The 25,227-nt window shown below is 35.2% G+C and overlaps 3 protein-coding genes, 1 long non-coding RNA gene and 1 pseudogene across 5 annotated transcripts; 2 read left to right on the top strand and 3 right to left on the bottom strand.

Moving 5' to 3' along the window:
• LOC104721226 lies at positions 449 to 10,825 on the top strand (annotated as a pseudogene).
• On the bottom strand, positions 11,204 to 11,532 carry LOC109127176. The gene is made up of 2 exons (XR_002033924.1): positions 11,408 to 11,532; positions 11,204 to 11,279 (listed from the first exon to the last, which is right to left on the bottom strand). It is a non-coding gene; the product is annotated as an uncharacterized LOC109127176 (long non-coding RNA).
• On the bottom strand, positions 11,645 to 12,512 carry LOC104727561. The gene is made up of 3 exons (XM_019231736.1): positions 12,310 to 12,512; positions 11,841 to 11,925; positions 11,645 to 11,736 (listed from the first exon to the last, which is right to left on the bottom strand). Exons 1-3 carry the CDS (start codon positions 12,499 to 12,501, stop codon positions 11,645 to 11,647), a joined length of 369 nt encoding a protein of 122 aa, XP_019087281.1. The 5' UTR covers positions 12,502 to 12,512.
• Positions 12,996 to 15,131, top strand: LOC104721224 (plant-specific TFIIB-related protein PTF2-like). 2 transcript variants are annotated; one of them, XM_010439153.2, is made up of 2 exons: positions 12,996 to 14,920; positions 15,006 to 15,131. In XM_010439153.2, exons 1-2 carry the CDS (start codon positions 13,163 to 13,165, stop codon positions 15,105 to 15,107), a joined length of 1,860 nt encoding a protein of 619 aa, XP_010437455.1. In that variant the 5' UTR covers positions 12,996 to 13,162; the 3' UTR covers positions 15,108 to 15,131. The 2 variants fall into 2 exon arrangements, with proteins under 2 accessions (XP_010437455.1, XP_019087027.1); XM_019231482.1 differs by lacking the exon at positions 15,006 to 15,131 and having other exon boundaries at positions 12,996 to 14,950.
• Positions 15,009 to 16,640, bottom strand: LOC104721225 (WUSCHEL-related homeobox 13-like). Its single transcript, XM_010439155.2, has 3 exons — positions 16,294 to 16,640; positions 15,403 to 15,900; positions 15,009 to 15,311 (listed from the first exon to the last, which is right to left on the bottom strand). Exons 1-3 carry the CDS (start codon positions 16,520 to 16,522, stop codon positions 15,226 to 15,228), a joined length of 813 nt encoding a protein of 270 aa, XP_010437457.1. The 5' UTR covers positions 16,523 to 16,640; the 3' UTR covers positions 15,009 to 15,225.

Raw genomic sequence — 25,227 nt, 5'->3', positions numbered from 1 at the left:
AAAGAAAATTAAAAAAAGAAAAGTTAATGAAATCATTTTATACAAAGAAACTTTTTGAATTATTACATTGTAATTATCAGCAAATAGCAATCTCTGAGCCAAAAAATATCATCAACACTGTGGGTACAAATATGTTAGATGTCAAAACTCAAAACCATTGAATATTTTTATCATTTATGATATATTTTTTTAATTCACTTCTTCTTGTAATGATTTTTAATTTTGTTTTAAAAATTAATATCATAGATACGAATATGCGTATCCATTAATTAGTCTATTCTCGTGACTTTTCTTGATTGGGAGCAAAAAAAGATGTGTTTGTATTTTGTTAAAGCTTAATGGGGAAAAAAGCTTCATTTATGATATAATGAAACGCTGTCGTTTAAGGAACAAAAAAAATCTATATATGATATTAAACGATGTCGTATTGTGAAACCCTAACCCCCAATATCTGATTTTCCCTCCAGTTGCTGAACCTTTCCCGTTAAGAGCGAGTGAGAGAGGATGACGGTGCGAAAGGAGATGGCGATAAATAACTTCGCGATCTCCAATAATTGATACCCGCCGGAATCGCATCTTGAAATTTTAGGGTTTTTGTTACTCCGTGTTTCAGTCGGATGAAGACGATCAAGCCCTTGCCTGAGGGTGTTCGTCACTCCATGCGTTCTGGAATTATCATGTTCGACATGTCGAGGGTCGTGGAAGAACTCGTTTTCAACAGTCTCGATGCTGGTGCGACCAAGGTTCGCAAAAAATCAAATCCCCCCTTTCTACTTCGATTTCTTCTTCTGGATTTCTTCTGATTGATCTCTCTATTTTCAGGTTTCTATCTTCGTTGGTGTTGTTTCGTGCTCTGTCAAGGTTGTGGATGATGGTGAGTATTAGCTCCACTATGATTACTTTTATTTTACCTAATGATTGAGTCCTAATTTGGAAATATTTTTAATATTTTTTTTGGTTTTCAGGATCAGGCGTTTCCAGAGATGATTTGGTTTTGTTGGGAGAAAGATATGGTAAGTTGTGGCAATATTTTATGTTTGATGCACTGATAAAGGCCACTTCGATTGAGAAACTTATCTTAAGCAATCTGCGGAAACAGCTACTTCAAAGTTTCACGATTTGGAGACAGCCAGTGAAATTTTTGGATTCCGTGGAGAGGCGTTAGCTTCAATATCAGATATCTCGTTACTGGAAATCAGGACAAAAGCTATTGGGAGGCCTAATGGTTATCGAAAGGTTATGAAGGTATGTGATGACTTTGATGCTACTCAAACACTCCTACATAGTTTGTGTGGCGTTGGCTATGGTTTTAATTAAACTTCCTAAAATCAGGGATCCAAGTGTCTACATCTAGGAATTGATGATGAGAGAAAAGTCTCTGGCACGACAGGTAATGTGTCTTTTGTCACCATTGCTTTATCTGTTATGCTTATCCAATTGTGAAAGTGAAGCCTTTAGTACAACTTTCAGAAACTTTTGGCTTACATTGGCTTGGTCATGATTAACATCTGATCTTGACGTGGTTGATGCAGTAACGGTACGAGATTTGTTTTACAATCAGCCAGTGAGACGAAAATATATGCAATCCAGGTTCATTTCTTAGACACTTACCTTTTTAGAGTAAGACATCTGGATTTTAATCTTACTTTCGTATTGGCTGAAGTTTTCTGAAATGTGACCATGTTTTTTTATTGTTTTTTGCAATGGAAGCCCCAAAAAAGTTTTGGAATCTATCAAAAAGTTTGTGTGTTCCGGATTGCCCTTGTGCACTCCAATGTTTCCTTTAGTGTTCTTGATATTGAAAGGTCGGTTCCTACTTTCATTTTAAAGATCTTTACGAAATCAGCCCTTCATAATTCATATTGGCGCAAAGCCGTAGATGTTCTGATTGTTTCCTCGTTACAGTGATGAAGAACTTTTTCAAACCAATCCTTCTTCTCCAGCATTTTCACTATTGATGAGAGATGCAGGGACAGAGGCTTCAACCCCGCTTTGTAAAGTAAACGTTACAAATGGCATGCTGAATGTCTCTGGGTATGTATCTGGTCCTGGCGATAGTTTCAAGGTAAGTTACTTGCTCCACAGATGGGCACTAAAATTATCGCCTTTGTTTGTCAGATTGTTAAACTTTGAGCCTCAATTTCTGTGTATATTGTGTTATTTTCCTTGCAGGCCTTGCAGTATATATGTATCCATCTTTCTGCACCTTATTATGTGTAGATTATGTATACGTCAAATATCTCCTGCTATTTAGATTAGGTAGTTTCTCTATATCGTTGTATGACCTTCACAGCAACAGATATCAATTCAAGATTCATAAGCAAAGGTCCCATACATAAGCTGCTGAACAACTTGGCTGCTAGTTTTGAGTGTACGGATGACTGGAAGCCTACAGATGGGTTACAAACAGGAAGACGTAATAGACTTCAATCCAATCCTAGTTACATTTTGTGCATAACATGCCCACGTCATCTTTATGAATTCTCGTTTGAACCATCAAAGACGCACGTTGAGTTCAAGGTAAGAGATTTCTCTTGTGATTTAGATTTTGTAGTATATTTTTGAAATTTTAATGATTGCCAATTTCTCTATCTGTGGCAGAATTGGGAACCTATACTTGCCTTCATAGGAAGAATCATTCTAGCCAACTGGAAGAAAGATACAAGTCTTGGTACGCACACTTTTTTCAAGCTCTGATAATATCCCTGATATTTCTTGGTGTTTCAATGTTTCCGTACGTTTTAGTCTCAGAAGTTTTTGATGAGGATGCTGATCTACTAGCAAAAGGTGATACACAAGACCTTAGACTTCAAGAAGGTACAGAAGTTTTCATACTATCACCTTTCTAAAACATCAGTGCTTCTTTATTAGAACGAGGAATTATCTATTGTTCGTCCCTTTTACATATTCCCAGAAAGTCTCTATCAATTTCTAATTTTCTGGATGCAGATTGGCCAGAAGCTATGGAACCTACAAAAAAGAAGCTCAAGAGAAGCAATGACCAGGCACCTTGTAGTTTTCTGTTTTCTGCTGAAGTGAAAAGAAATGGTGAATGGTCTGAAGGAAAGGGTGAATGGTCTGTACAATGTGAATTTGACATGAGTATTGAGAATCTCAAAGAGCAAGACACTGTGGCTAAATTTGACTGTCAGACTGATTCTCTTCCACAGTCATGTGACATAGACTTTCCACAAGTTACTGACCTCCTGGAAACAAGCTTCGTTGCTGGTGTTACATGCAGTAAACAGTCTCTAAAAAGATGTCAGAGTAGCACAACTCGCAATATAGACAAGGATCTTAGGAAAGATTCAGACGAATTAAATTTTCAGTTTGGAGGATACAAAAATGAATTAAGTGTCAGCAATTTCACTGGAATGCATCTCTTGCGTGGTTGCTCCTCAAGAGGGAGCCTAACCCTTAAGGAGCCCATACGAACTCATGATGAAAGGTCTGGATCTGTCATGCCTCTGATACTTAATAACGACCGAAGTAATTCGCTGATTGGTGTCCTAGAGACCAGAGAGGGTGGTTCTCAAAGTGATATATTTTCTGATACTCTTGAATTTCATGGAATGACGAAGACCCTTGATTGTTCCCTAGGGAGTTAATGGCAGGATACTGACTGGTTTACTCCACAACGTTCCTCATATAGTAGAAGTGTTGAAGAAGATTTTAACATTGCCCCCATCCACACTGCAGAATTTTGTTCTTACGAAGACAAAAATTTCAGGAAAAAGTACCTTTCCTCTGTCAATGTGGGGAACTCTGGTGCTGAGAGTTTCTGTTTAAGTTCTGAGTTGTCTCCAATGTTCTCTACTCCTCCTTCTGCGACCAAGTGGAAGTCAGATTATGAGAAAGGTTGTCAAATTCTTGAAGGGAGTTTGAGACTGGAAAGGATGCCTGACCCTGAATATTTGTTCACTGCAGCTAATAACATCAAATTTGACCACGAGGTCATACCGCAAATGGATTGTCGAGAAACCAACACAGATTCTTTCACATATATTCAGAATTGCACTCAGTCAGATGAAAAAGTTTGCAAGTCATTGTGGGGGCATGCAGATAATGTGGGTATTGAACAATTTAGTATCAGAAAGGACAAGTTCAGTTATAGGGATTCTAGACAGAATAATGATGGTAAACAAAGGTCAAGAAGAAGCCGCTCTGCTCCTCCTTTTCATCAGGATAAAAAGAAATTTATCAGCTTAAATTGTAGATCAGACACGAAATCAAAGAACTCTGATCCATCAGGTACATACTACTGGTCTTTGGTCAGATGTGGATATTATGTTTCTGCTCTGGTTTTAGTTTCCGGAATGTCGTACAAAAGATATTAATGAGGTATATATTTCTGCAGAACCTGATGATTTGGAGTGTTTGACACAACCTTATAATACATCTTATATGCATCCGAAGCCGAGCATCGTTGATGATGTGTCGTATGATCACAAACAAGAAACAGAAAACAGATTGATTTTTGCCTCAGACTTGAAAGCATCTGCTGATTGCAGGACTGTGCACTCAGAGACCCAAAAGGAGGATGGAGACAAAGGTAAATATTAACCTTGAATTAGCAATATGTCTCTTTCGTAGATGAATTATCTGGAAGACACTGCTACATAATGGTCGAGAATATAATTTGTCAATCAAACATGCTCCTTGAATAGTTTGGTATATGGAAGTCTTCATGATGTTTCCTTTTTTTTCTCCCCTCTTCCATCTGGATTATTTACTATGTTATTATTTCGCAGACTACCGCTTAAAGGAATATGTAGTTCCGGATATATCCACAACGAAATGGCGCCATAACTGTTCGGTCTCTCAGGTTAAACAAATTGATAGGGTCTGTTTTTACCGGACTGATTGACTTTCTGTTCCATGAAAGATAACTGAGCATGCATGATATGATCCTCCCAAGGATTCGGCACCTTCGAGTTGGTTGATAGAGACATCTTGATTCTAAAGACGACGAAGCCTCAAGAATAAGGATGGTGGAATGAATGGTCGCACAAGAGTTGCGGAAAGACTCTTGATATACCGGTTTGATCTTTCAGCCTCGCACCAAAAAGATCGGATCTCTCAGCCTCGCACCAAGGAGATCGGGGTTTTGACTATCGGAATCACACCAAGTAGTCGGTTTTGATTGTTGGAATCACACCAAGCAATCGGTTTTGTTCACAAAGAACAGAAGAGAATCACTCTCAAAAAGAAAAGGTTTTGATAAAAAGTTGGATTGTTGATTATTTCTTTACTCTTACATGAGTTTATATAAGATAAGAAAACTTGGTAACAAAGCCAAGTATTATTCTTGAAACTAAAAACAATAAAGATAGATAGTTGAATGAAGATTCAACTCTTGAATTTTGTCTTCCCAAGGTTTCCTTCCCAAGGTGAGTTGAACTCCAATTTTCGTCACTTCTCTTTGACCACAAAATAAAGTGATTATTTTGGGCTTTCTTGGACTTGAATTAGGCTCAAACTGGGCTGGACTTGATAGGTATCATCCCCAAAATAATTTCCCATGCTCTCTTTTGCCATAAGTTCTTGTATTAGCCCATTAAGTACCTCCTTGATCTTTTTAACTCTCTTTGACTCCTTGATCCAATTTGCTGATGAGAAACAGCATGGGCTGTATCATTTCTTCATCTTGGGCTTAGTAGAAAACAACTCCTGGTTGCCAAACATAATTCTGGAAGCTCTTAAACCAACTGGACCTGAAACTCATCAAGTTAAGAAATAGATCCACCTCCTTTGGCAAATGGGACGTAACTCTGTGGTTTGTTGGCCAAATCTTGTGTTCTTGAGCTTGTTGGAAACATAAGAGATCCATTGAGATCCTCCAGTTGATTTCGTGTCCAAATTGATTCTGAGTTGGTCTGTGTAACACGATCTTTGGCTCAGACGCGAAAATGGAACTAGGACAGATCCACTGACTTGAAATATCCATATCTTTCAAGTATGAACTGATTTTAACGTGCTTCCAATTCTCAGTGGTTCTAGGATGGATCAAGATTTCAGAACAGTTTTGTTCATAGCTTGAGTACTTCTGGCTTGGTCGGAATCCTCCTTTGAATGCTCGTAGGTCTAAGTCGCGTAGCCATGAGTTCACCTGATTTGTAAAATGAATAACTCCTTCACCTAAACTCTGATTGGACTGATTCAACTTCGAGATATGCTCTAGATGAGGTAAGAATGCATCCCAAATAGCATTATGGTAGGAAGAGTTGATCTTTGACTTCGTTCGTGTTGAGCAAGACTCAAGGGTCGTCTTGGATGGTCTCATGATCATATCATACCCCTCCTCTTGAAAAAGTTTCGTCCTCGAAACTGTAAGACTTTGGGTTGGAGAGTGTTGAAGTGACTCTGGTGGCTTACCATGAGGAAGATTTGCACAGTTTATAGTGAGATCTTTCTTGGTTCCTACAAAATCAACAACTTGCTCTATCTTGCTTGACGATAAATGTAATGTTGGCTTTTCTCTCCTTGTTGGTTCATCAGATGAATCATCCATACTATCAAGGTTGTTGATGATAATGCCTTTCTTCGCGGCTTCCTCACTCTGATCTTTGCTGATCTCTTTGTGCTTTGGTTCCTCGGCTTCTGTTTGCTCACTCGGTGATTTTGCTATTTCTAACAGATTTTTCTGAACCAACAACTCCTTGTGCTCCTTTGGTGATGGTAACGAAACAAAAGCAGCTTTCTCTTCTTTAAAAACAAGAGATGTTCTTTCTCGTTGGTAACTTGGTGTGAAAGTAGACGCTCCATCAGTTGGTCTAGAAGGCCTCCTTAGAATATGATTTGAACCAAGATGGTGATGGTTGGGAACATATCGTTTCCTCAAAATAGACTTCAATTCTTCCCAAGTCTCAATAGGGTGTTCTCCATTTCTCCTCCTGCTTATCACCAACTGATCCCACCAAGTAATGGCATAATCACAAAATCCAGTGACTGCAACTCGTACCTTCTTCATTTCGCAATAGTTTTGACAACTAAAAACCGACTCAATCTTTTTCTCCCACTCTAGGTATGCATCTGGGTCATTCCTGCCTTGAAAGGTAGGAATCTCCAACTTATTACCTCCAATGTTCTCATAAGTTTGATCCATGTCATCTCTGTGTTGTGGCCTCCTATGGCTTGTTCTTGATGATTGAGTAGTGTAATAATCGTCAGCCCTTAATACTCTAAGTTGATCTCTTTTTCTTCTATGCTGCAACATTTGTGGTTGTCTTTGTTGTGCCTCCACTTGAACTTCATCCAACCTCTTGTAGATTGCACTCATCTCAACCCTCATCAACCGTCGCATCTCTCCCATAAGTGCTTGAACTTGTGGATCATTAGACATTTTTTTCTTCTTTTTTTTTTTTCTTTTTTTTTTGCCTTTTTTTTTCTTCTCTGTTTTTTCTTTTTTTTTTCTTTTTTCTTTCTTTTTCTTTTTTTTTTCTTCCTTCTTTTTTTTTCTCGTTTTATTTTTTTTTGCCTTTTTTTTTTTAAATAAAATAAATAGAAATAGAAGATGAAAGGATGAGAAGATGAAAATAAAGAAGATGGAAAGATAGAAAGATGATAGATAGAAGATTGAAAGATAGAAAATGATAGGAAGAAGATGAACGGTTAGAAGATGATAGAATGATAGAATACCAAACTCAAGGGTGTGCTCTGATACCACTTGATATGATCCTCCCAAGGATTCGGCACCTTCGAGTTGGTTGATAGAGACACCTTGATTCTAAAGACGACGAAGCCTCAAGAATAAGGATGGTGGAATGAATGGTCGCACAAGAGTTGCGGAAAGACTCTTGATATACCGGTTTGATCTTTCAGCCTCACACCAAAAAGATCGGATCTCTCAGCCTCGCACCAAGGAGATCGGGGTTTTGACTATCGGAATCACACCAAGTAGTCGGTTTTGATTGTTGGAATCACACCAAGCAATCGGTTTTGTTCACAAAGAACAGAAGAGAATCACTCTCAAAAAGAAAAGGTTTTGATAAAAAGTTGGATTGTTGATTATTTCTTTACTCTTACATGAGTTTATATAAGATAAGAAAACTTGGTAACAAAGCCAAGTATTATTCTTGAAACTAAAAACAATAAAGATAGATAGTTGAATGAAGATTCAACTCTTGAATTTTGTCTTCCCAAGGTTTCCTTCCCAAGGTGAGTTGAACTCCAATTTTCGTCACTTCTCTTTGACCACAAAATAAAGTGATTATTTTGGGCTTTCTTGGACTTGAATTAGGCTCAAACTGGGCTGGACTTGATAGGTATCATCCCCAAAATAATTTCCCATGCTCTCTTTTGCCATAAGTTCTTGTATTAGCCCATTAAGTACCTCCTTGATCTTTTTAACTCTCTTTGACTCCTTGATCCAATTTGCTGATGAGAAACAGCATGGGCTGTATCATTTCTTCATCTTGGGCTTAGTAGAAAACAACTCCTGGTTGCCAAACATAATTCTGGAAGCTCTTAAACCAACTGGACCTGAAACTCATCAAGTTAAGAAATAGATCCACCTCCTTTGGCAAATGGGACGTAACTCTGTGGTTTGTTGGCCAAATCTTGTGTTCTTGAGCTTGTTGGAAACATAAGAGATCCATTGAGATCCTCCAGTTGATTTCGTGTCCAAATTGATTCTGAGTTGGTCTGTGTAACACGATCTTTGGCTCAGACGCGAAAATGGAACTAGGACAGATCCACTGACTTGAAATATCCATATCTTTCAAGTATGAACTGATTTTAACGTGCTTCCAATTCTCAGTGGTTCTAGGATGGATCAAGATTTCAGAACAGTTTTGTTCATAGCTTGAGTACTTCTGGCTTGGTCGGAATCCTCCTTTGAATGCTCGTAGGTCTAAGTCGCGTAGCCATGAGTTCACCTGATTTGTAAAATGAATAACTCCTTCACCTAAACTCTGATTGGACTGATTCAACTTCGAGATATGCTCTAGATGAGGTAAGAATGCATCCCAAATAGCAGTTTGGTAGGAAGAGTTGATCTTTGACTTCGTTCGTGTTGAGCAAGACTCAAGGGTCGTCTTGGATGGTCTCATGATCATATCAATGCATAACTTTTCCATTGTTGTGCAGGTTGCCAAGGAATCACATGAGCTTCACGATCAAGATAGTGTACTTGATATATGTTCAGGACTTTTGCACCTACGATCCGATGAATCATTGGTTCCTGAATCTATAAATAGACACTCGCTTCAAGATGCCAAGGTTCTACAACAGGTTGACAAAAAATATATCCCAATTGTTGCTTGTGGAACAGTTGCCATCGTTGATCAGGTTCCTCCTTTATCTTAAATTCTTGACACTTTGTCTGAATATGGTGGAGGATTATGTTGAAACTAGGACAACATAATGTGTGGAAACTATTGCTCTTCATAAATATCTTGATATCTTCAAGTGTCATTGTTTACAGCATGCTGCAGATGAAAGAATTCGTTTGGAAGAGCTGCACAAAAAGGTAAGAGCATCTTGGAACTTCAAGTTCATGGAAATACTTTTCTAATGTTTCCTAGTGTCGATAATATTGTTCTTCTGTCAACTGACAAAACAATTGCAATTACTAGGTCTTGGCTGGGGAAGCAAGGACAGTCACCTACTTGAGTGCAGACCAAGAGTTGGTACGTTTGAACATAATATTTGATAGCATAGTCATCAGAATTGCCTACTCTGCCTTGGTTTATTGATGATGAATCGTTAATCTTTTGTTTTTACATAAAAGGTACTGCCAGAAATGGGCTATCAGTTACTCCAGAGTTATTCAGAGCAGATACGAAACTGGGGTTGGATCTGCAACATTAATGTAGAAGGGTCAACGTCCTTTAAGAAGTAAAATTTCTCTTGCTGTCTCATCAACTGCTGTCTAACAATATGCAGTTGTGTGTCTTTAGATTGCACACCATGATTCTCTAGATGGGTGATAATTGTTTTCCTTTTCTACAGGAACATGAGCATCATCCAACAGAAACCAACCCCAATCACACTTAATGCGGTTAGGCACAGAGTCTAGCTCTTTCATTTCGCTTACTGCTTTTGTCAGTTAAAGGCGATTCTATTCTCTGTGGGATTCTGTATGGGTCACTTGAATGATCACTCTGATTACACCACTTGTAGGTCCCATGCATTCTGGGTGTAAATCTATCAGATGTTGATCTGTTGGAGTTTCTTCAGCAGGTACTCAGAATCGTGTATACGCACATAGCTTATCTTTTATTTTTCTTTCTTTAAGATTATTACTCAACTTTTGCCAAACCAGCTTGCTGATACTGACGGATCATCAACAGTTCCTCCATCTGTTCTTCGAATTCTTGATCTCTCCATTATTTTTTTTGTATGTTCAAGGATAATATAGTGACCACCATTCAGTACTTGGTTTCTCTGCTAATTCTGTGTGTGTTCTTTTTTTCTCTCAAAAAGGTGCAATTATGTTCGGAGATTCTCTGTTACCCTCGGAATGCTCTTTAATCATGGAAGGACTGAAGCAGACCTCGCTTTGTTTCCAGGTAAGTAAGAAAACATCAAATCTTACCAAAAGGATTCATTTTAATCAAATTGACCCATTAAGTCTGTGTGCAGTGTGCTCATGGACGACCAACGACAGTTCCCTTATTCAATCTGAAGGCATTGCACAAACAGATAGCAAAGCTCGGTTCCAGACAACTGTGGCACGGGTTCCAACGCAGAGAAGTTACGCTTGATCGTGCTAAGTCACGCTTAGACAAAGCTAAAAGCTAAAAAAAGTTGCAACGTTAATCTCAGTCTTTAGTGCCATTGTCTCAGTAAATAACTACTTCCTCAGTTTGCTAACTCACTCGTAGACATAGTGTAACTAACGCTTTTCCTTGTATACATAGTCGTATAGGTTGATACTACACTATACCAAAGTTTGCAAGCTGATTTAACTCTCTCGTTGTACTCTTTTCATTCGGTTAATATACAGAAGAAAAGTTTGTAATTGACAAACGATCCATGGTCCAAAGTCAACAGTCACGACTTTCTTTTTTTCCGAGGCAAATTCTCACATTACATTAAACATTGTGTGGATCATCTTTCAAACAAAACTGCCAGCAGCAGCCAACAAATCTAAAAGTTCTGTGATCACAACTTTCAGTGCTTGTCTTGTAGTGGATCATAGCCAGTGGATGTTCAGATGTAGATGCTTAACCAGATACAACATCTTCTTCAGCTATGGTTCTACTTTGGTCAGTGCCGATAACAGCACACAACGCTTTCCAAATGGGAACCAACATCTTCAATGGGGGTCGCAGTTCCTGTACAAAGAGGAATCCAAACTCAGAATTGATGGCTAAACGTAATATTCTCAGATTGATTGTGTTTCTCAAAGTTTTCAGCAAAATGTTTTCTCTCACAATGTATTGAAACAAACTGGTGCTATTACCTTAAACACCAATGTAAGTTGTTCTTCGCCACGCAGAAATAAGGAGAGACTCCAGTAGCATGTAACGGGGGTGACACATTCAACCAGCACAGGCTTCAAAATCTTGCCAATAGGGATAAACGTGGAGACAGTTTTTCCACTGCAAAGCAAACACATGTGCAATAGATGACTGGTGCTTGAATAGATAAGAATAGGTCATGAATTACAACCATTATTAATATGGAGTAGTTCAATGCGTTAATTCATCATGGAGTGCAAACAATATATAGGGTACCTTAAATATTGAGTATCAAGCTGGATGCCAAAGGTTGGCATGATTATAACAGATTCTGAATAAGTCAAAGAAAAGATAGCATTAATCAGAGACATGAAACTGGTGTCATGTCATTCGGTAAGCATGTAAAGAGTGTACAATCATGAACCAGGATCTCACCTTTCTTGACAAACTTCCGACTTTGTAGCATAATTAAGAAACCACTTAAGAGGCAGAACCAAGAAAGACTTCTAACTGGATTGTCCTGTTTCATGTGAATTATCTCCTTCAGATACTTGCGTGAAGAAACAACAGATGGTACATGAACAAAACAGACTTGCGAAGTAACACAAATTAAGAATCGTGCTTTAAGTAGAAATTTTCATCTATTAACATATTGCTCAACAAGAAAGAAAATATCAAACTATAGTCCATACATTGTTCACTTCATGAGCCAGAGCCATGCTTCTAAAAGCCATGCGATTGATCCCTTTTAAGTTAAGAAATAAATTCGTATGTCTTTCTCATAATATGCATTAGCATCACTTGTTCCAAGTAATGCCTCAGAAACTAACTACCCAAACTTCATGCAAAATTCATATCTAAATAACACAAAGCACAAACAGACATCTCCTAAAAGTATCATTACCTTTCCAAGCAAAAAGTAAACAGAACTCGCCAAAAGCACCAGGAAGAAACCAATCCCCCTACGACTAGCATAACCAGTTGCTCTGCTTCCCTTGATGCTCACATGGTGAGTGTCAATGGCTTCTCTAGTTGGCTTACTTCCACTTTCGTGTACGTAAGTGTACCTCTTACTCGAAAGAGACAATCTCACCATTCGAGCTTCTAAAAAACCCTAGCAACAGTTTTCAGAATTTTGAGTCTCAGTCAAATCGCACAGCAATAAAAATCTCTCTGCGGCTTTTCGTCGAACAATGCACTATATCCCCCGTTGAATCCCCTTACTAATCTCGCTAACTATCTCCACACAATGTCCTCGCAACCCAAATTAAAAAAAAAAAAAAAAAATCAGGATTCTCCGACGAACGGAATCCGCAATTTTTTCAAATAGATCAAATCAGAAACCCAGGTTCTCTTACCGGTGAAGAGAAAGAAGAAGATATATATATACTGTTGTGGAGACAACAAAATGACAAAAGAAAGTAAAAAAAATGTTCAGACTGTATGTCGTTTTCAATAAAAGTCTCCTAACACACAACTCTAAACGTTCTGCCGTTTTAAGTTTAATCACATTAACAGCTTGCCGTTGTTATTATCTCGACACTATATAAAACCTAATTTAGGTTGTTTAAGGAAAGGTCAAACCTTAATTACACATTGGTCTTGTTCTCTCTCTCCCAGTTCTTGTCGATTCGCCGTCGATCGGAATCTCGCTTCGCTGTCTTTTTTTACCTTCAGTTCTCAATCCTTTCGTTCGTTCACGCCGGGATTAAAAAAAAAACCCCTAATTTAAAGTTTGAAGCTTTGGGTTTTGAATCATGCGATGCAAGAGATGCAATGGAAGCAACCTTGAACGCGAAGAAGGCACAGGGAATTCGTATTGCGGTGGATGTGGGACATTACATGAGTACGATAATTATGAGGCTCAACTTGGTGGTATTAACGGACCTCAAGGTACATATATACGAGTAGGCACCATTGGTGTAGGCTCTGTTCTTGCTTATAAGGATAAGAAGATCTATGAAGCCAACAAATTGATTGATGTAATCACAGAGAGATTGAATCTTGGGAACAATGCTGAAACGGTTAAGAGTATGATTAGTAAAATCACTGATGGTGAATTTGGACAAGGTGAGTGGTTTCCGATTTTGATTGGGGCGTGTTGTTACGCTGTGTTGAGGAAAGAAGGGAAAGGTGTTTTGCCTATGGAGGAGATTGCTAATGAAGTTGGTTGTGAGTTGCATCAGTTAGGGAGTGTGATTAAGCGTGTTGTGGATCATTTGGAGTTGGAGTTGCGTGAGTTTGATCTTGTGGGTTTGTTTATGAACACGGCTAATAACTCATCGAGGTTGAGTGATGTTGATAGGGAAAAGAAGGAGAGGATAACAAAGCAAGGAGCTTTTCTGATGAATTGTGCACTCAAGTGGTTTTTGTCTACTGGGAGGAAACCAATGCCTTTAGTTGTGGCTGTTTTGAACCTTGTTGTTCAGGTTAATGGTGTTAAGGTAAAGATTGATGATTTTGCTAAAGATGCTCGGGTTTCGTTGAATACCTCTAAAATGCGGTATAGAGAGTTATTGCAGAGGCTCGTCAAGGTTGCTGAAGAAGTGCGTTTACCTTGGGCTAAAGATGTTACTGTGAAGAATGTTGTGAAACACTCAGGGACTTTGATTGGTTTAATGGAAGCCAAGTCCATGAGAAAGATAAAACTAGGGACAGGGGATGATTTAGTTAGAACTGATGGGTTTCGTTTAGAAGATATAGTGAAGGACTGCCTTAGCAAAAAAACTATGTACCGTGATGATGGTGATGATGATGGTCACCAAGATGCTATGTCTCGGTATTTTGATGTAAGAGGTGAACATCAGCTAAGTTTATGTAATAACGATGATGATATATCAGTGAAACAGTTGTCTACTCTGTCTCGGTGTTCTAATGCAGGAGGTGAAAATCAGCTAAGTTTATGTAATAACGATGATGATATATCGGTGAAACAGTTGCCTACTATGTCTCGGTGTTCTAGTGCAGGAGGTGAAAGTGAGCTAAGTTTATGTAACAATGATGATAATATGTCGGTGAGACAATTGTCTACGATGTATAAGGAATATGTGGATGGATTTTGGGGTGGGATTCTTGGGAAAATAAGCCAGGGAAACAATAATAGTATGTTGCAAAAGAAATCGTTTTTTCAGATGGTTTCGTGTGAAGATTGGTGGAAAGGGAAATCGAAACTGAGTCAAAGGCTTCTGCTCAAGGAAGTGTTGGAGAAAGATGTAGGGCTTGATGCTTTTCCTCCTTCTTACATAAAGGGTTGCGTTGCAGTTGAAAGACGAAGAGAAAAGATTGAGAAGGCTAAGTTACGGATTCATGCGATACAGCATCCTTCTGACATAGTTAGTGAAAGTGCATTGTCTTTGGAGCTTGAATATAGCAAGAAGAAAAGGAAAAGAGGAACTGAAATTGATTGGGAGGATTTGATTATCCAGACTCTGGTCTTACACAATGTGAATGAGGAAGAAATCGAAAAGGGTCATTACAAAACTTTGCTAGAATTGCATGTTTTCAACTCTGGAGAGGTTTGAACTGAAATTGTAAGCACTGAATCATTTTTTTCCATTTTTTAAAGTATAATTAAGAATATAGAAATGTTTCTGAATGCAGAAATTATCAAAGCAAGCATCACAAGACGTTTCCACATTCCATGTAAATGTTTCTCTGAAGCTGATTAATAAGATAAGCTACTTGTTTCTTAATAAGCCCTGAGAAACCCATTAAAAAAGAAGAAAAAAAAAACAGAAAAGTCTAAAACTGCTTATGACTGACTACAAAATCCATATCATTGATCTCTCTGATAATTAGAAGTTTCCTCAGCTTGTTTGAATCAGCCTGACATGCCATAGTCTTCAACATGATCATAAAGATTGTAGCTTTCAGACAGTCCCATCTTTCCCACAAGATGCTCATCCCCTGCAAACACACAAATCACAAGAAATCATCTGAGTTTGGTCACAACCTTTCTTGACCATTTCTATAAAGCTAATATCTGTTTGTTACTTACTTGGATTTGATAGAACTCCTAGCAAGTGAAGGTCTGAGCTCATCTCAGGGCTCTGAAAGCAAAGATCTTCAGGCCTAGGAGCTGTTGTTGTTGTTGCTGCTGTCCCTATGCCATTATTGTTGTTATTGCCATCAGGAAGACCAAGAAGACTCTCTGGTCTTCTCTTCTCATTCAGTGCCTCAACTTCAGTCTCTACCTCAGACTCATTATTGTTGTTGCCAGAAGAACCACCACCACCACCATGCTGCTTCCTCTTGGAGCGAGCACGTCGGTTCTGGAACCAGTTGTAGACATTTTGCTCAGCAATCTGGCCGTGTTGGCTCAGCTCTTCGGTTATGTCTTTGATCTTCTGCTTGCTCGGTGTACCCGTGCCTTGATCGAATATACGCTCAAGAATCTGAAGCTGAACGGGCGTAGGAGTCCACCTCTGTCTAGCAGTCATCTTATGACCTATAGATGACATCATTGGGTCTGCATATAGACCTCCCAATCTCCCTCCTGTTAACAACAACCAACAGACAAATGAAGCAGAGTTGTTGAAGTTAAAACTAAATAAAAATTGAAACTTTATATCTCAAAAACAAAACCATCAAGCATAAACATGTTTTTTGGGTGGCAAATTCTAAAATCGATTCTAGAATTCCCCAAGAACCATAATTTTCCTTACTCATAAATCAAAAATCCACGAAAGGTATGGTCTTTGAATCAGATTTAACCCAAGAAATTATTTAAAAGGCAGAGAATTTTCAATTACATATTCACCAAAGTGAAGTAGAATCACTTAAATCAACCAAAACCACACAAAAGTTAAAGTTACAAAACGAACCCTTTTTTGTTTTCTTTAAGTGAACAGAGAGAAGAAACGAAATGGAAGAAGAAGAAGAAAGAGACCTGCAAGATCTTGTTGAGCAGTGAGGGTTTTGTGCATCTCAACAAGACGCTCACAAATAGTGCCGTAAATAGCAATCTGTTTCCTGAGAGTCTCATACTGCTCATCGGTCATCACCTTCACGTACATTCCTCCTCCACCGGCGCCGGAGCCACCGCCATTAACATCGATCCCTTGAAGATTAGAAGAGTGAAGGTTATTGGGTTGTTGCTGATGATCCCATTCCATCATCTCTTTTGTCAGAATTTTGCTCAGAAGATTTCTCTCTTTTCTTTTTTTGTTCTTTTCTCTTTTTCTCTGTGTGAATGAAGAAACAGAGCAAAGTCAGTGCTTTTTCGGGAGTAGAAGGAAAGGTAAAGGCAGAAAAGGACAAAAAAGCTTAATTAATATTATTTGTTTGTTCTCATTTTAAAATAGTTTACTGTAGTATTATTACAAAGAATTATAATAACAAACGGTAATGATTCAATATTTGGCAATCATAGGGTGATTTAAGGAAACTATTTAACCAAAGGTTATATAGTTTCTATTTTCTAATTTGACCGTTTAAAAAAATTATACGTTATTTACAATATAAGTAGGTTAAACGGCTACTTCCATATATAACTGGATATTTAAGCTATCTTATTTGATTTTTTTTGGTTGGAGTTAGTTAGCCGTTGCCTTTGGATGCAATCGTTCGAATTGATGATACAAAGTATTCATAGCTATGCAATATAAATGAGGGCTTTATAGTCGTTGGTTAATTAGTAATTTTCAAGGAACTGAAGTATGGTTATAGTTTGAACTTCTTAATGTTCTTTTTTTTTTTATCAAATTAAACTTAGAATATAAATATAGTAATGAATGTTATACATTTTGTTGTGTGTTTTCACGTTCCAAAAATTTTAATTTGGAATAAGACATGACAATACAATACTAGTAACCTTTATAAAAGATAGATTATGTTTTTATTATTAGGTGAAATCTTTATTCAGTCGACAAATTTGCCCTAATCCCAGTAATAGTATACATATGTTTGTGACTTATAAATTTATGATTTTCTAATTGGTTTATGAAAAGCTTGCTTTTCAGTTTTCTCCTTTTGCTTTTATAGTTCCAATTTGTGTTTTTGTTTTTTGTCAACAGTCAAATTGGTATTACAACTTTTAAATATGCGATAAAGAGCACTTATGCCAAGATAAAATAACACTTTAATCTCCTCTTTTCCCTGACCGATTAACTGACATTCCGTTGATTGATAAATTGAGGTTGCGATCTAACTTTCTGACACATTCCACATTATATTTTTTCCCAATCCCATTATTCTATAGAGATTATTAGTTTCACCGTCTTTTGCAATCCCTATCATCTTATAACTCATAATTAAGAAAAATAAAATGAAAAACCATGATAGAAATAAAAATAAAAATTTGATGGACCAATCAAGACTTATAAGTTAAGTAGCGGCGACCACCAAAAAAAAAAAAAAAGTTAGGGAGCAATAGTTCACACGTGTCGTTTGAACAGTAGAATTTTGTAGGTGGTCGGTGTCCGCCGCCCATGTTCCACGGGCACTTAGATTTAAATATGATATAATCTGACTCATTAATTGCCAAACCATTTAACCAAAAACAAAAAAAAAAACAAAAAAGCAATGAAATTGATCCTTCATTATTGAATAACCCGGCCAAACATTGAAATGTGACCATGGTCGACCAAAACATAGAAAAGAAAGAAATATATAATACGTGGTCATGACTCATGCCGTATTGTAGTCGGAGGCGTAGTGATTGTCGGGACGTGTGATTTACTCTTAAACTTACATACTGTAACCTTTTCAAGTTACGAACAAATTATTAACCTTTGTAAACCAAAAGATGGAACTACTTGTTTGATACTGTTATATACCAATGTATCAATGCCTTGCGTAAAAATACGATGAACCAACTTTGGAAGATTGATAGTTGTTTGATCATAAATCGTTTTTTTCCCTAACATTATGATTTTTATATATAGCCAGAAAACTTTATAGTAAAAATCCCTATTATATTCTGAATTCTACTGCTATCGTTTACTAATTACTAATATACAGGTTTAGTAGTGGTTTAAATAAATAACGACACTGACAGCAATAGACTAGTACAACCTCGTTTATCTTGTTATCATGTTTTACGTTGGACCATTTGTTTATCTAATTATGATCATCGTTTTTTCCGGACAGTATACATACTTTTGTTTACTTAGGTTTTTAATTGTCAACATAATGGACGAAAATAATGCGGTTTGCATGTGCGACCCTAAGTCAAGTAACGAGACCAAACAGTGTATATAAATGCCCAAAAGTCCATATTCAAACAAATTTAGATATATATTATTTTTTGTCATTATATGAATGTAACAAGATCAATCAATCTTCGCAAAACTAAACGTTTTTATTTTCAGAAAACAAAACTCTTGAAATATACTAATAAGTACAGAAAAATGAAAAATTATTTTGATAAGATACATCTTTATATGTAAGATTTAAAATTAAATTAATAAATGTGATACTGACTCACTATGTATAATTAAGAAAGTTCACATCCATCTAGGAGTAGAAGATTCAAGCAGCCGGAAAATATAGAGACCACACAAATGGAGATATCCGATCCAGAACAATACTATTTACATAAAGTTTATGAATCGACCAAATGATAGGGCCGGGAATTTAAAAATTTAAAAATATAATATAAGAAAAAAGTTTCATATAAATTTGTCCATATATAGAGATGTCTATATATTCTTTAATTACATGGCTGACTTAGTGATGATGAGGCCAGATTAGATTATATCTAACCCATTGGATTCTCTTTGGCTAAACTTCTTTGGATTCTTCCTTTAGATTGGAGAGTTTGGTGTACCTATAGCTTCTCTCTAGTATTCTATTTCTATTTTCTACCTATATTTTATGCTTACTTCTCTAACATGATGTCTTTTGTATTTATTCTACACTCCGATTCTTGTAATGTATGCGTATGCTCTTAGTTCCGGAACAAAACAAAACCATAATGATTTCGCTTTAACTGAAGATGCAAAATTATTTACAAACCCTTACAAAAAAGTTAAGCCTTATGAAAAGTAATTAATAAATGGAATATATATATGCGCCAGTAATATTTTCTATTACAGCTGAACATTTAACAGATTGTTTTGGTTAAGCCATATCCTATTTCTTACCTTTCTCTTTTACCATGTACATATGGGTAATCATTATAACACGGAGATAGTGAATAAAATAAGGGACTTCAGTAGGATTATGAATATGTTTGAACCAAAAAACCTTGAACTCAAAGTGAAGACATCTTCCTCTTTTTTGTTTTTGTTTGTTTTTATTTTCAGTTGTCCACGTGGACGTGACTTTCCTTCCTCTATAATTATTGCAATTAATAGCTTTTAATAGTCACTGAGGACCTATTGGTGATTACTTTGTACATAAGTTTATTGGGTACTTTAAATAATTCATTCAAGCCCAGATATCTATCTCCTCACAGGCCCAGTCCATCTGTTTAACGGGTTGATCAATTAGGCCTGGACACTAATACCCGTTACCCGTATTCTATCCGACGTATCCGTCCCGAAAAAAAGGTACCCGCTAATTTAGGATCGAGTAAAGGTTGTTATAATTATATTATCTGTGAGTAAGGGACGAGTATAGGGTATTAGTTTAGTTTTTAATACCCGTCCCGTTACTCGTCCCTTCACCCGTTTTGTTACCCGATGCGTAAATACCCTTTAATATTTTATATTATTTTTATTTATTATTAATTTATAAATATATTATAGAGTTAAAGTTAAAGTCTAACTTCAACTTAGTCCAACTGGACGCCCAATTGAATTAATATTTTATTTTTATTTTTTAAGTTTGTAATTTTCTAATTTTTGGACCTATATGTTGCATACATTTATGAATTTTTCCTTTTTCGGATTTTGGAATATGAAATTATTATTGCGATTATTGACAATTTTTTTATCGGATATTCATTTTTCCGGGTAAGAGTAAAGGGTCGGGTATTTAAATGGTCAACTATTTTTTTCCGGGTAACCGTTTTTCCGGGTATCCGTTATTTAAAGGTCGAGTACGAGTAATTTTTTTCTATTACCCGTTAGGGTCGGGTTGGGTAAAGGGTACGAGAAAATTCAAGGGTACCCGTTCCGTGCCCAGCCCTAGGATCAATTGTTGTAGAACATGATATTTTATTATTTCGCAATTTCTTCTGCCTTTTTAACAACTAGGTTTTGACGCGTGGGTTTATTTGATATATTTTGATAAAAAATTTTATATGATTGATTACGGTAATAAAATATTATCTCATAAAAAAAAAAAAATTAGTACTAAGGAAAAAAAAAAATTTCAGATACATAATATTTTAAAATATAAAATCAGTTGTGTTATAAAATCAAATCTGATAAAAAAAATCATAAATTTAACTTGACGTCCAGGCGAAGCAAATCAAACTGATGACCTCACATATCCTAAATCATTTTCTTTGACCACCAGAAAAACGAAACAATTTTATAATCATGAATTTAACTCGTTTTTATATTTAATTGATCGCTACCACCTATGTTTTCGTGTTTTTTATTCAATGTTTTCTAATTATTCATATTCTTTCTTGTCATTTTCATTGTCAAATTTTGTGTTAATTGTCATTGTAACTTTTACCGTTTGGTTCTTCGTTATACTCTTTTTCTTCTTCTTCCTCGTCAACTTCTTCACATTCTTCCACTGAAAAACCTTTTTTTAGACTACCACACAACTTGTTAACCCATCAAACTCCAAGAACAAAATCATTTCTTTTCTCATAAAATTTGTGAAATTCATGATTACCAGCATAGTCAACACATGCACCCAATTATTGACAATTTTATCCATATACTTATTTGGTTTTAGATCCACGCGTTTAGAAACTTCTCAAACCAAAATCCTTACTTGGTTTATAATATTTTAAAAACATAATAAAATATACTAATATTATTTATTTAATATGAATCATATGATATATAGAAATATGAGTACACTATAAGAACATATTAATTATAAATAAATAATATCAATTATATTATATCTTCAAATAATATCAACCGTATCATATTATCAAATAACCGTAACCGTATATAACAGTAACCGCTTGCACCGTAACCGTATTTAAACGTAACCGTTTGTTAAACGGTTCTGGTTAAGGTAACAAAAATTTCTAACTATAACCGATGATTAATAAACCTTAACCGTGACAACCGTAACCCTGGCCATGCTTATGTATAGCTAATAAAATATGTGTGTTTGTCGTCCATCTTTCTTCTTTAAACCTCAAAATTTGACTCAAACATCAAATTAAGGTCTTGCGATGTCAATCCTTCTTCCTTAGACCCAAAAATAAAAAATTAATGAAAGAATATCAACTCATCTCTAAAATCATACATAAAAATATATTTTACAGCTCATAAGAAATAAAAAGCATAAATGTAGATAAATAAGATAATTTATGTTTTGCATCAATATTTCTAATATTTTAAACTTTTAAAAGGTTTCAAAATACAAAATTTGAACCTTTTAAATTTTTTTAATATTTATAATATTTTAAAATTTGAAAATTTAAAACTTATAATATTTAAAAACTTTTTAAAAGCTAAGAACTTTTAAAAGTTTCAATATTTATAATATTTAAACTTTTAAATTTTTTAAATATTATAATATTTTTTTGAAACTGTTTAAAGTTTTAATTTGATCAAATAAAAAACCAGATCAAACCAAATAAAACTTTTAAACTTGGTCGCCTGATAAATCAAGTTTTCCTGCTCATTCGTTGTTGGAAGCATATTAANAAAAAACCATTTTTTAGACTATCATACAACTTGTTAACCCATCAAACTTCAAGAACAAAATCATTTTTTTTTCATAAAATTTGTAAAATTCATGATTACCAGCATAGTCAACACATGCACCCAATTCATTGATAATTTTATCAAACTGATAAACTTCTCAAACCAAAATCTTTACTTGGTTTATAATATTTTAAAAACATAATAAAATATACTAATAATATTTATTTAATATGAATCATATGATATATAGAAATATGAGTACACTATAAGAACATATTAATTATAAATAAATAATATCAATTATATTATATCTTCAAATAATATCAACCGTATCATATTATCAAATAACCGTAACCGTATATAACAGTAACCGCTTGCACCGTAACCGTATTTAAACGTAACCGTTTGTTAAACGGTTCTGGTTAAGGTAACAAAAATTTCTAACTATAACCGATGATTAATAAACCTTAACCGTGACAACCGTAACCCTGGCCATGCTTATGTATAGCTAATAAAATATGTGTGTTTGTCGTCCATCTTTCTTCTTTAAACCTCAAAATTTGACTCAAACATCAAATTAAGGTCTTGCGATGTCAATCCTTCTTCCTTAGACCCAAAAATAAAAAATTAATGAAAGAATATCAACTCATCTCTAAAATCATACATAAAAATATATTTTACAGCTCATAAGAAATAAAAAGCATAAATGTAGATAAATAAGATAATTTATGTTTTGCATCAATATTTCTAATATTTTAAACTTTTAAAAGGTTTCAAAATACAAAATTTGAACCTTTTAAATTTTTTTAATATTTATAATATTTTAAAATTTGAAAATTTAAAACTTATAATATTTAAAAACTTTTTAAAAGCTAAGAACTTTTAAAAGTTTCAATATTTATAATATTTAAACTTTTAAATTTTTTAAATATTATAATATTTTTTTGAAACTGTTTAAAGTTTTAATTTGATCAAATAAAAAACCAGATCAAACCAAATAAAACTTTTAAACTTGGTCGCCTGATAAATCAAGTTTTCCTGCTCATTCGTTGTTGGAAGCATATTAATCTTATTTATACTGGTTCTGAACTATTGTCTAAAAAATTTCTAGCTGATGTGGGATATTGTGATTAGTTTTTTGATTTCCATAAATTTCAAATTTTCCTTTTTCTAAAAATTCTAAAAATTTAAAAAATGTTAATGAATGACATGTTAAATCATGATAGATTGTTTAAAATAATTTTTAATATAGAAAAATCTAAAAATTGTATAAAATGTTAATAAGTGATATGTCAAATTTCTATTGGTTGTTTAAAATCCTATGTGGACAGCTTTAGAAACTTATAGTTCTACTTTTTATTAGTATAGATTACGCTATAATACATACCGTATTTACTATTTAGAATTTTATCTTATGGGTTTTTTAAAAAAATTATTATGTCAGGATCTTTTACCCTTCGGAATCATTGGTTTTAATTTTAACTAGAAATATAATACTTTTTGCTTTGTTCCTAATTAGTCACTAGACGTTACAATATATATTGTTTATAATCGATACATCGGACTTTGATGAAAAACAGATCTTTGATGAAGTTTTCACGTGTTTGGTGTCTTGATTTTTTGTTTTCATGTCATTACAGAAACCGTTTCTCTAGTATTTTATCTAAATCATGTCAGTATCTTAGTCATGAACATCATGTCCCAAAGTTAAATCTTGGGGTACGATACAATAAATAAAAAATCTCCACAAAGTTAAAGAGAGCGTATCCGATGAATGAAATTATTCAGGGTGGGTTCAACCTTTTTATCGTTGCTTTGATATAAAACCCACTCTATTACGCTAGGAATCGCATTATCGCAATAGATATGATAAATCAAAGAGAGTAAGAAAACCTTTAAACAAAAAAAAAAGCAATTATAATATATATAGAATTTTAATTTGATCAAAGATAACAAAAGTATTTTTTTTTTTTTTGACAATAATAATAAAAGTATGTTTAAACTTTAAAGGTACCAAAAAGTCGGTGGTCAGAGATGTCGAAGAAAAAGGCAGCGTGATCTAAGACCGTCCATCTACATAAAATCGGACGTCTCTCGTAACAAAAAGGTCAGATCAGATCAACCAACTTCAGCTAGAGGGGACCCATATTAGAGATAACACTTGCCACGTGTAGCGTTTGACCTGTCTCTTAAGAGGACCCACCCTTCTTAACAGTTCTAGCCTCTACCATGATTTAGTTTTTTTTTTTTTTTTTCGTCTGAACGATTATATCAAGGTAAATGTTACTGAAGAGTTACACTTAAACAAGGGAACGAGGACAATCAAAACAGGAGCCAAAAATTAAGCAAATATAGATTCAGCTTGGAACACCTTCTCTAACCAAAAAGGATAGCCGTGAGCTACATAAGATTATGATCATTCATCTCAAGTATGGGTGTCAAAATGGGTCAAGACTAATGGTTTAACTCAATTCAACTCAAATCAAAAACCCTAATAAGTTGAAAATTTTAACCCTAATGACTTGATGGGTTAAATGAGTTGATGATTAAATGAGTTAATGAGTCAAATGAGTTTGGTTATAATAGGTTTATGAGTTAACCCACTAACCCATCAATTTCTACATTATCAACCTAATATCATCAACATCATCATAATTTTCCCGCCAAAATCTCAAACCCGCAATTTTCCCGCCAAAAACACAAATCCGTAATTTTTGATAAAAATTGAAATCCGTAGTTTTCTTGCTAAAATTCAGAATTTATAATTTTTACGCCAAAAACGCAAACCCGCAATTTTCTCACCAAAATTCAAATCCGCAATTTCCCGCCAAAATCTCAAACCCACTATTTTCCCACCAAAATGCAAACTCATAAATTTCTCGCCAAAAACGCAAACCCGTAAATTTCCCGCCAAAATCGTAAACCCGTAAAATTTCCCGCCAAAAACGCAAACCCATAAATTTTCCGCCAAAAACGCAAACCCGTAAATTTCTCGCCAAAAACGCAAACCTGTAAATTTCCCGCCAAAAATGCAAACCCACAAACGTAAATTTCCCGCCAAAAATGCAAACCCGTAAATTTCTCGCCAAAAA

Source organism: Camelina sativa, chromosome 11 (genome assembly GCF_000633955.1).
Source record: "Camelina sativa cultivar DH55 chromosome 11, Cs, whole genome shotgun sequence".
In the NCBI taxonomy this organism is placed as follows: Eukaryota; Viridiplantae; Streptophyta; class Magnoliopsida; order Brassicales; family Brassicaceae; genus Camelina; species Camelina sativa.
The sequence above is the reverse complement of the archived record's forward strand: the minus strand, read 5'-3'. Positions and strand labels throughout refer to the sequence as shown.

What these genes read in the sequence shown, in the direction of transcription:
- LOC104727561 (XM_019231736.1), bottom strand. Translation starts at nt 12,501, where the DNA reads ATGGTGAGATTGTCTCTTTCGAGTAAGAGGTACACTTACGTACACGAA. An exon ending in TTTACTTTTTGCTTGGAAAG is followed by an intron (nt 11,926 to 12,309) that starts GTAATGATACTT and finishes CACATGAAACAG; the next exon opens with GACAATCCAGTTAGAAGTCT. An exon ending in TCGGAAGTTTGTCAAGAAAG is followed by an intron (nt 11,737 to 11,840) that starts GTGAGATCCTGG and finishes TGACTTATTCAG; the next exon opens with AATCTGTTATAATCATGCCA.
- LOC104721224 (XM_010439153.2), top strand. Translation starts at nt 13,163, where the DNA reads ATGCGATGCAAGAGATGCAATGGAAGCAACCTTGAACGCGAAGAAGGC. An exon ending in ATGTTTTCAACTCTGGAGAG is followed by an intron (nt 14,921 to 15,005) that starts GTTTGAACTGAA and finishes TTCTGAATGCAG; the next exon opens with AAATTATCAAAGCAAGCATC.
- LOC104721225 (XM_010439155.2), bottom strand. Translation starts at nt 16,522, where the DNA reads ATGATGGAATGGGATCATCAGCAACAACCCAATAACCTTCACTCTTCT. An exon ending in TGCTCAACAAGATCTTGCAG is followed by an intron (nt 15,901 to 16,293) that starts GTCTCTTTCTTC and finishes TGTTGTTAACAG; the next exon opens with GAGGGAGATTGGGAGGTCTA. An exon ending in AGGAGTTCTATCAAATCCAA is followed by an intron (nt 15,312 to 15,402) that starts GTAAGTAACAAA and finishes GTGTGTTTGCAG; the next exon opens with GGGATGAGCATCTTGTGGGA.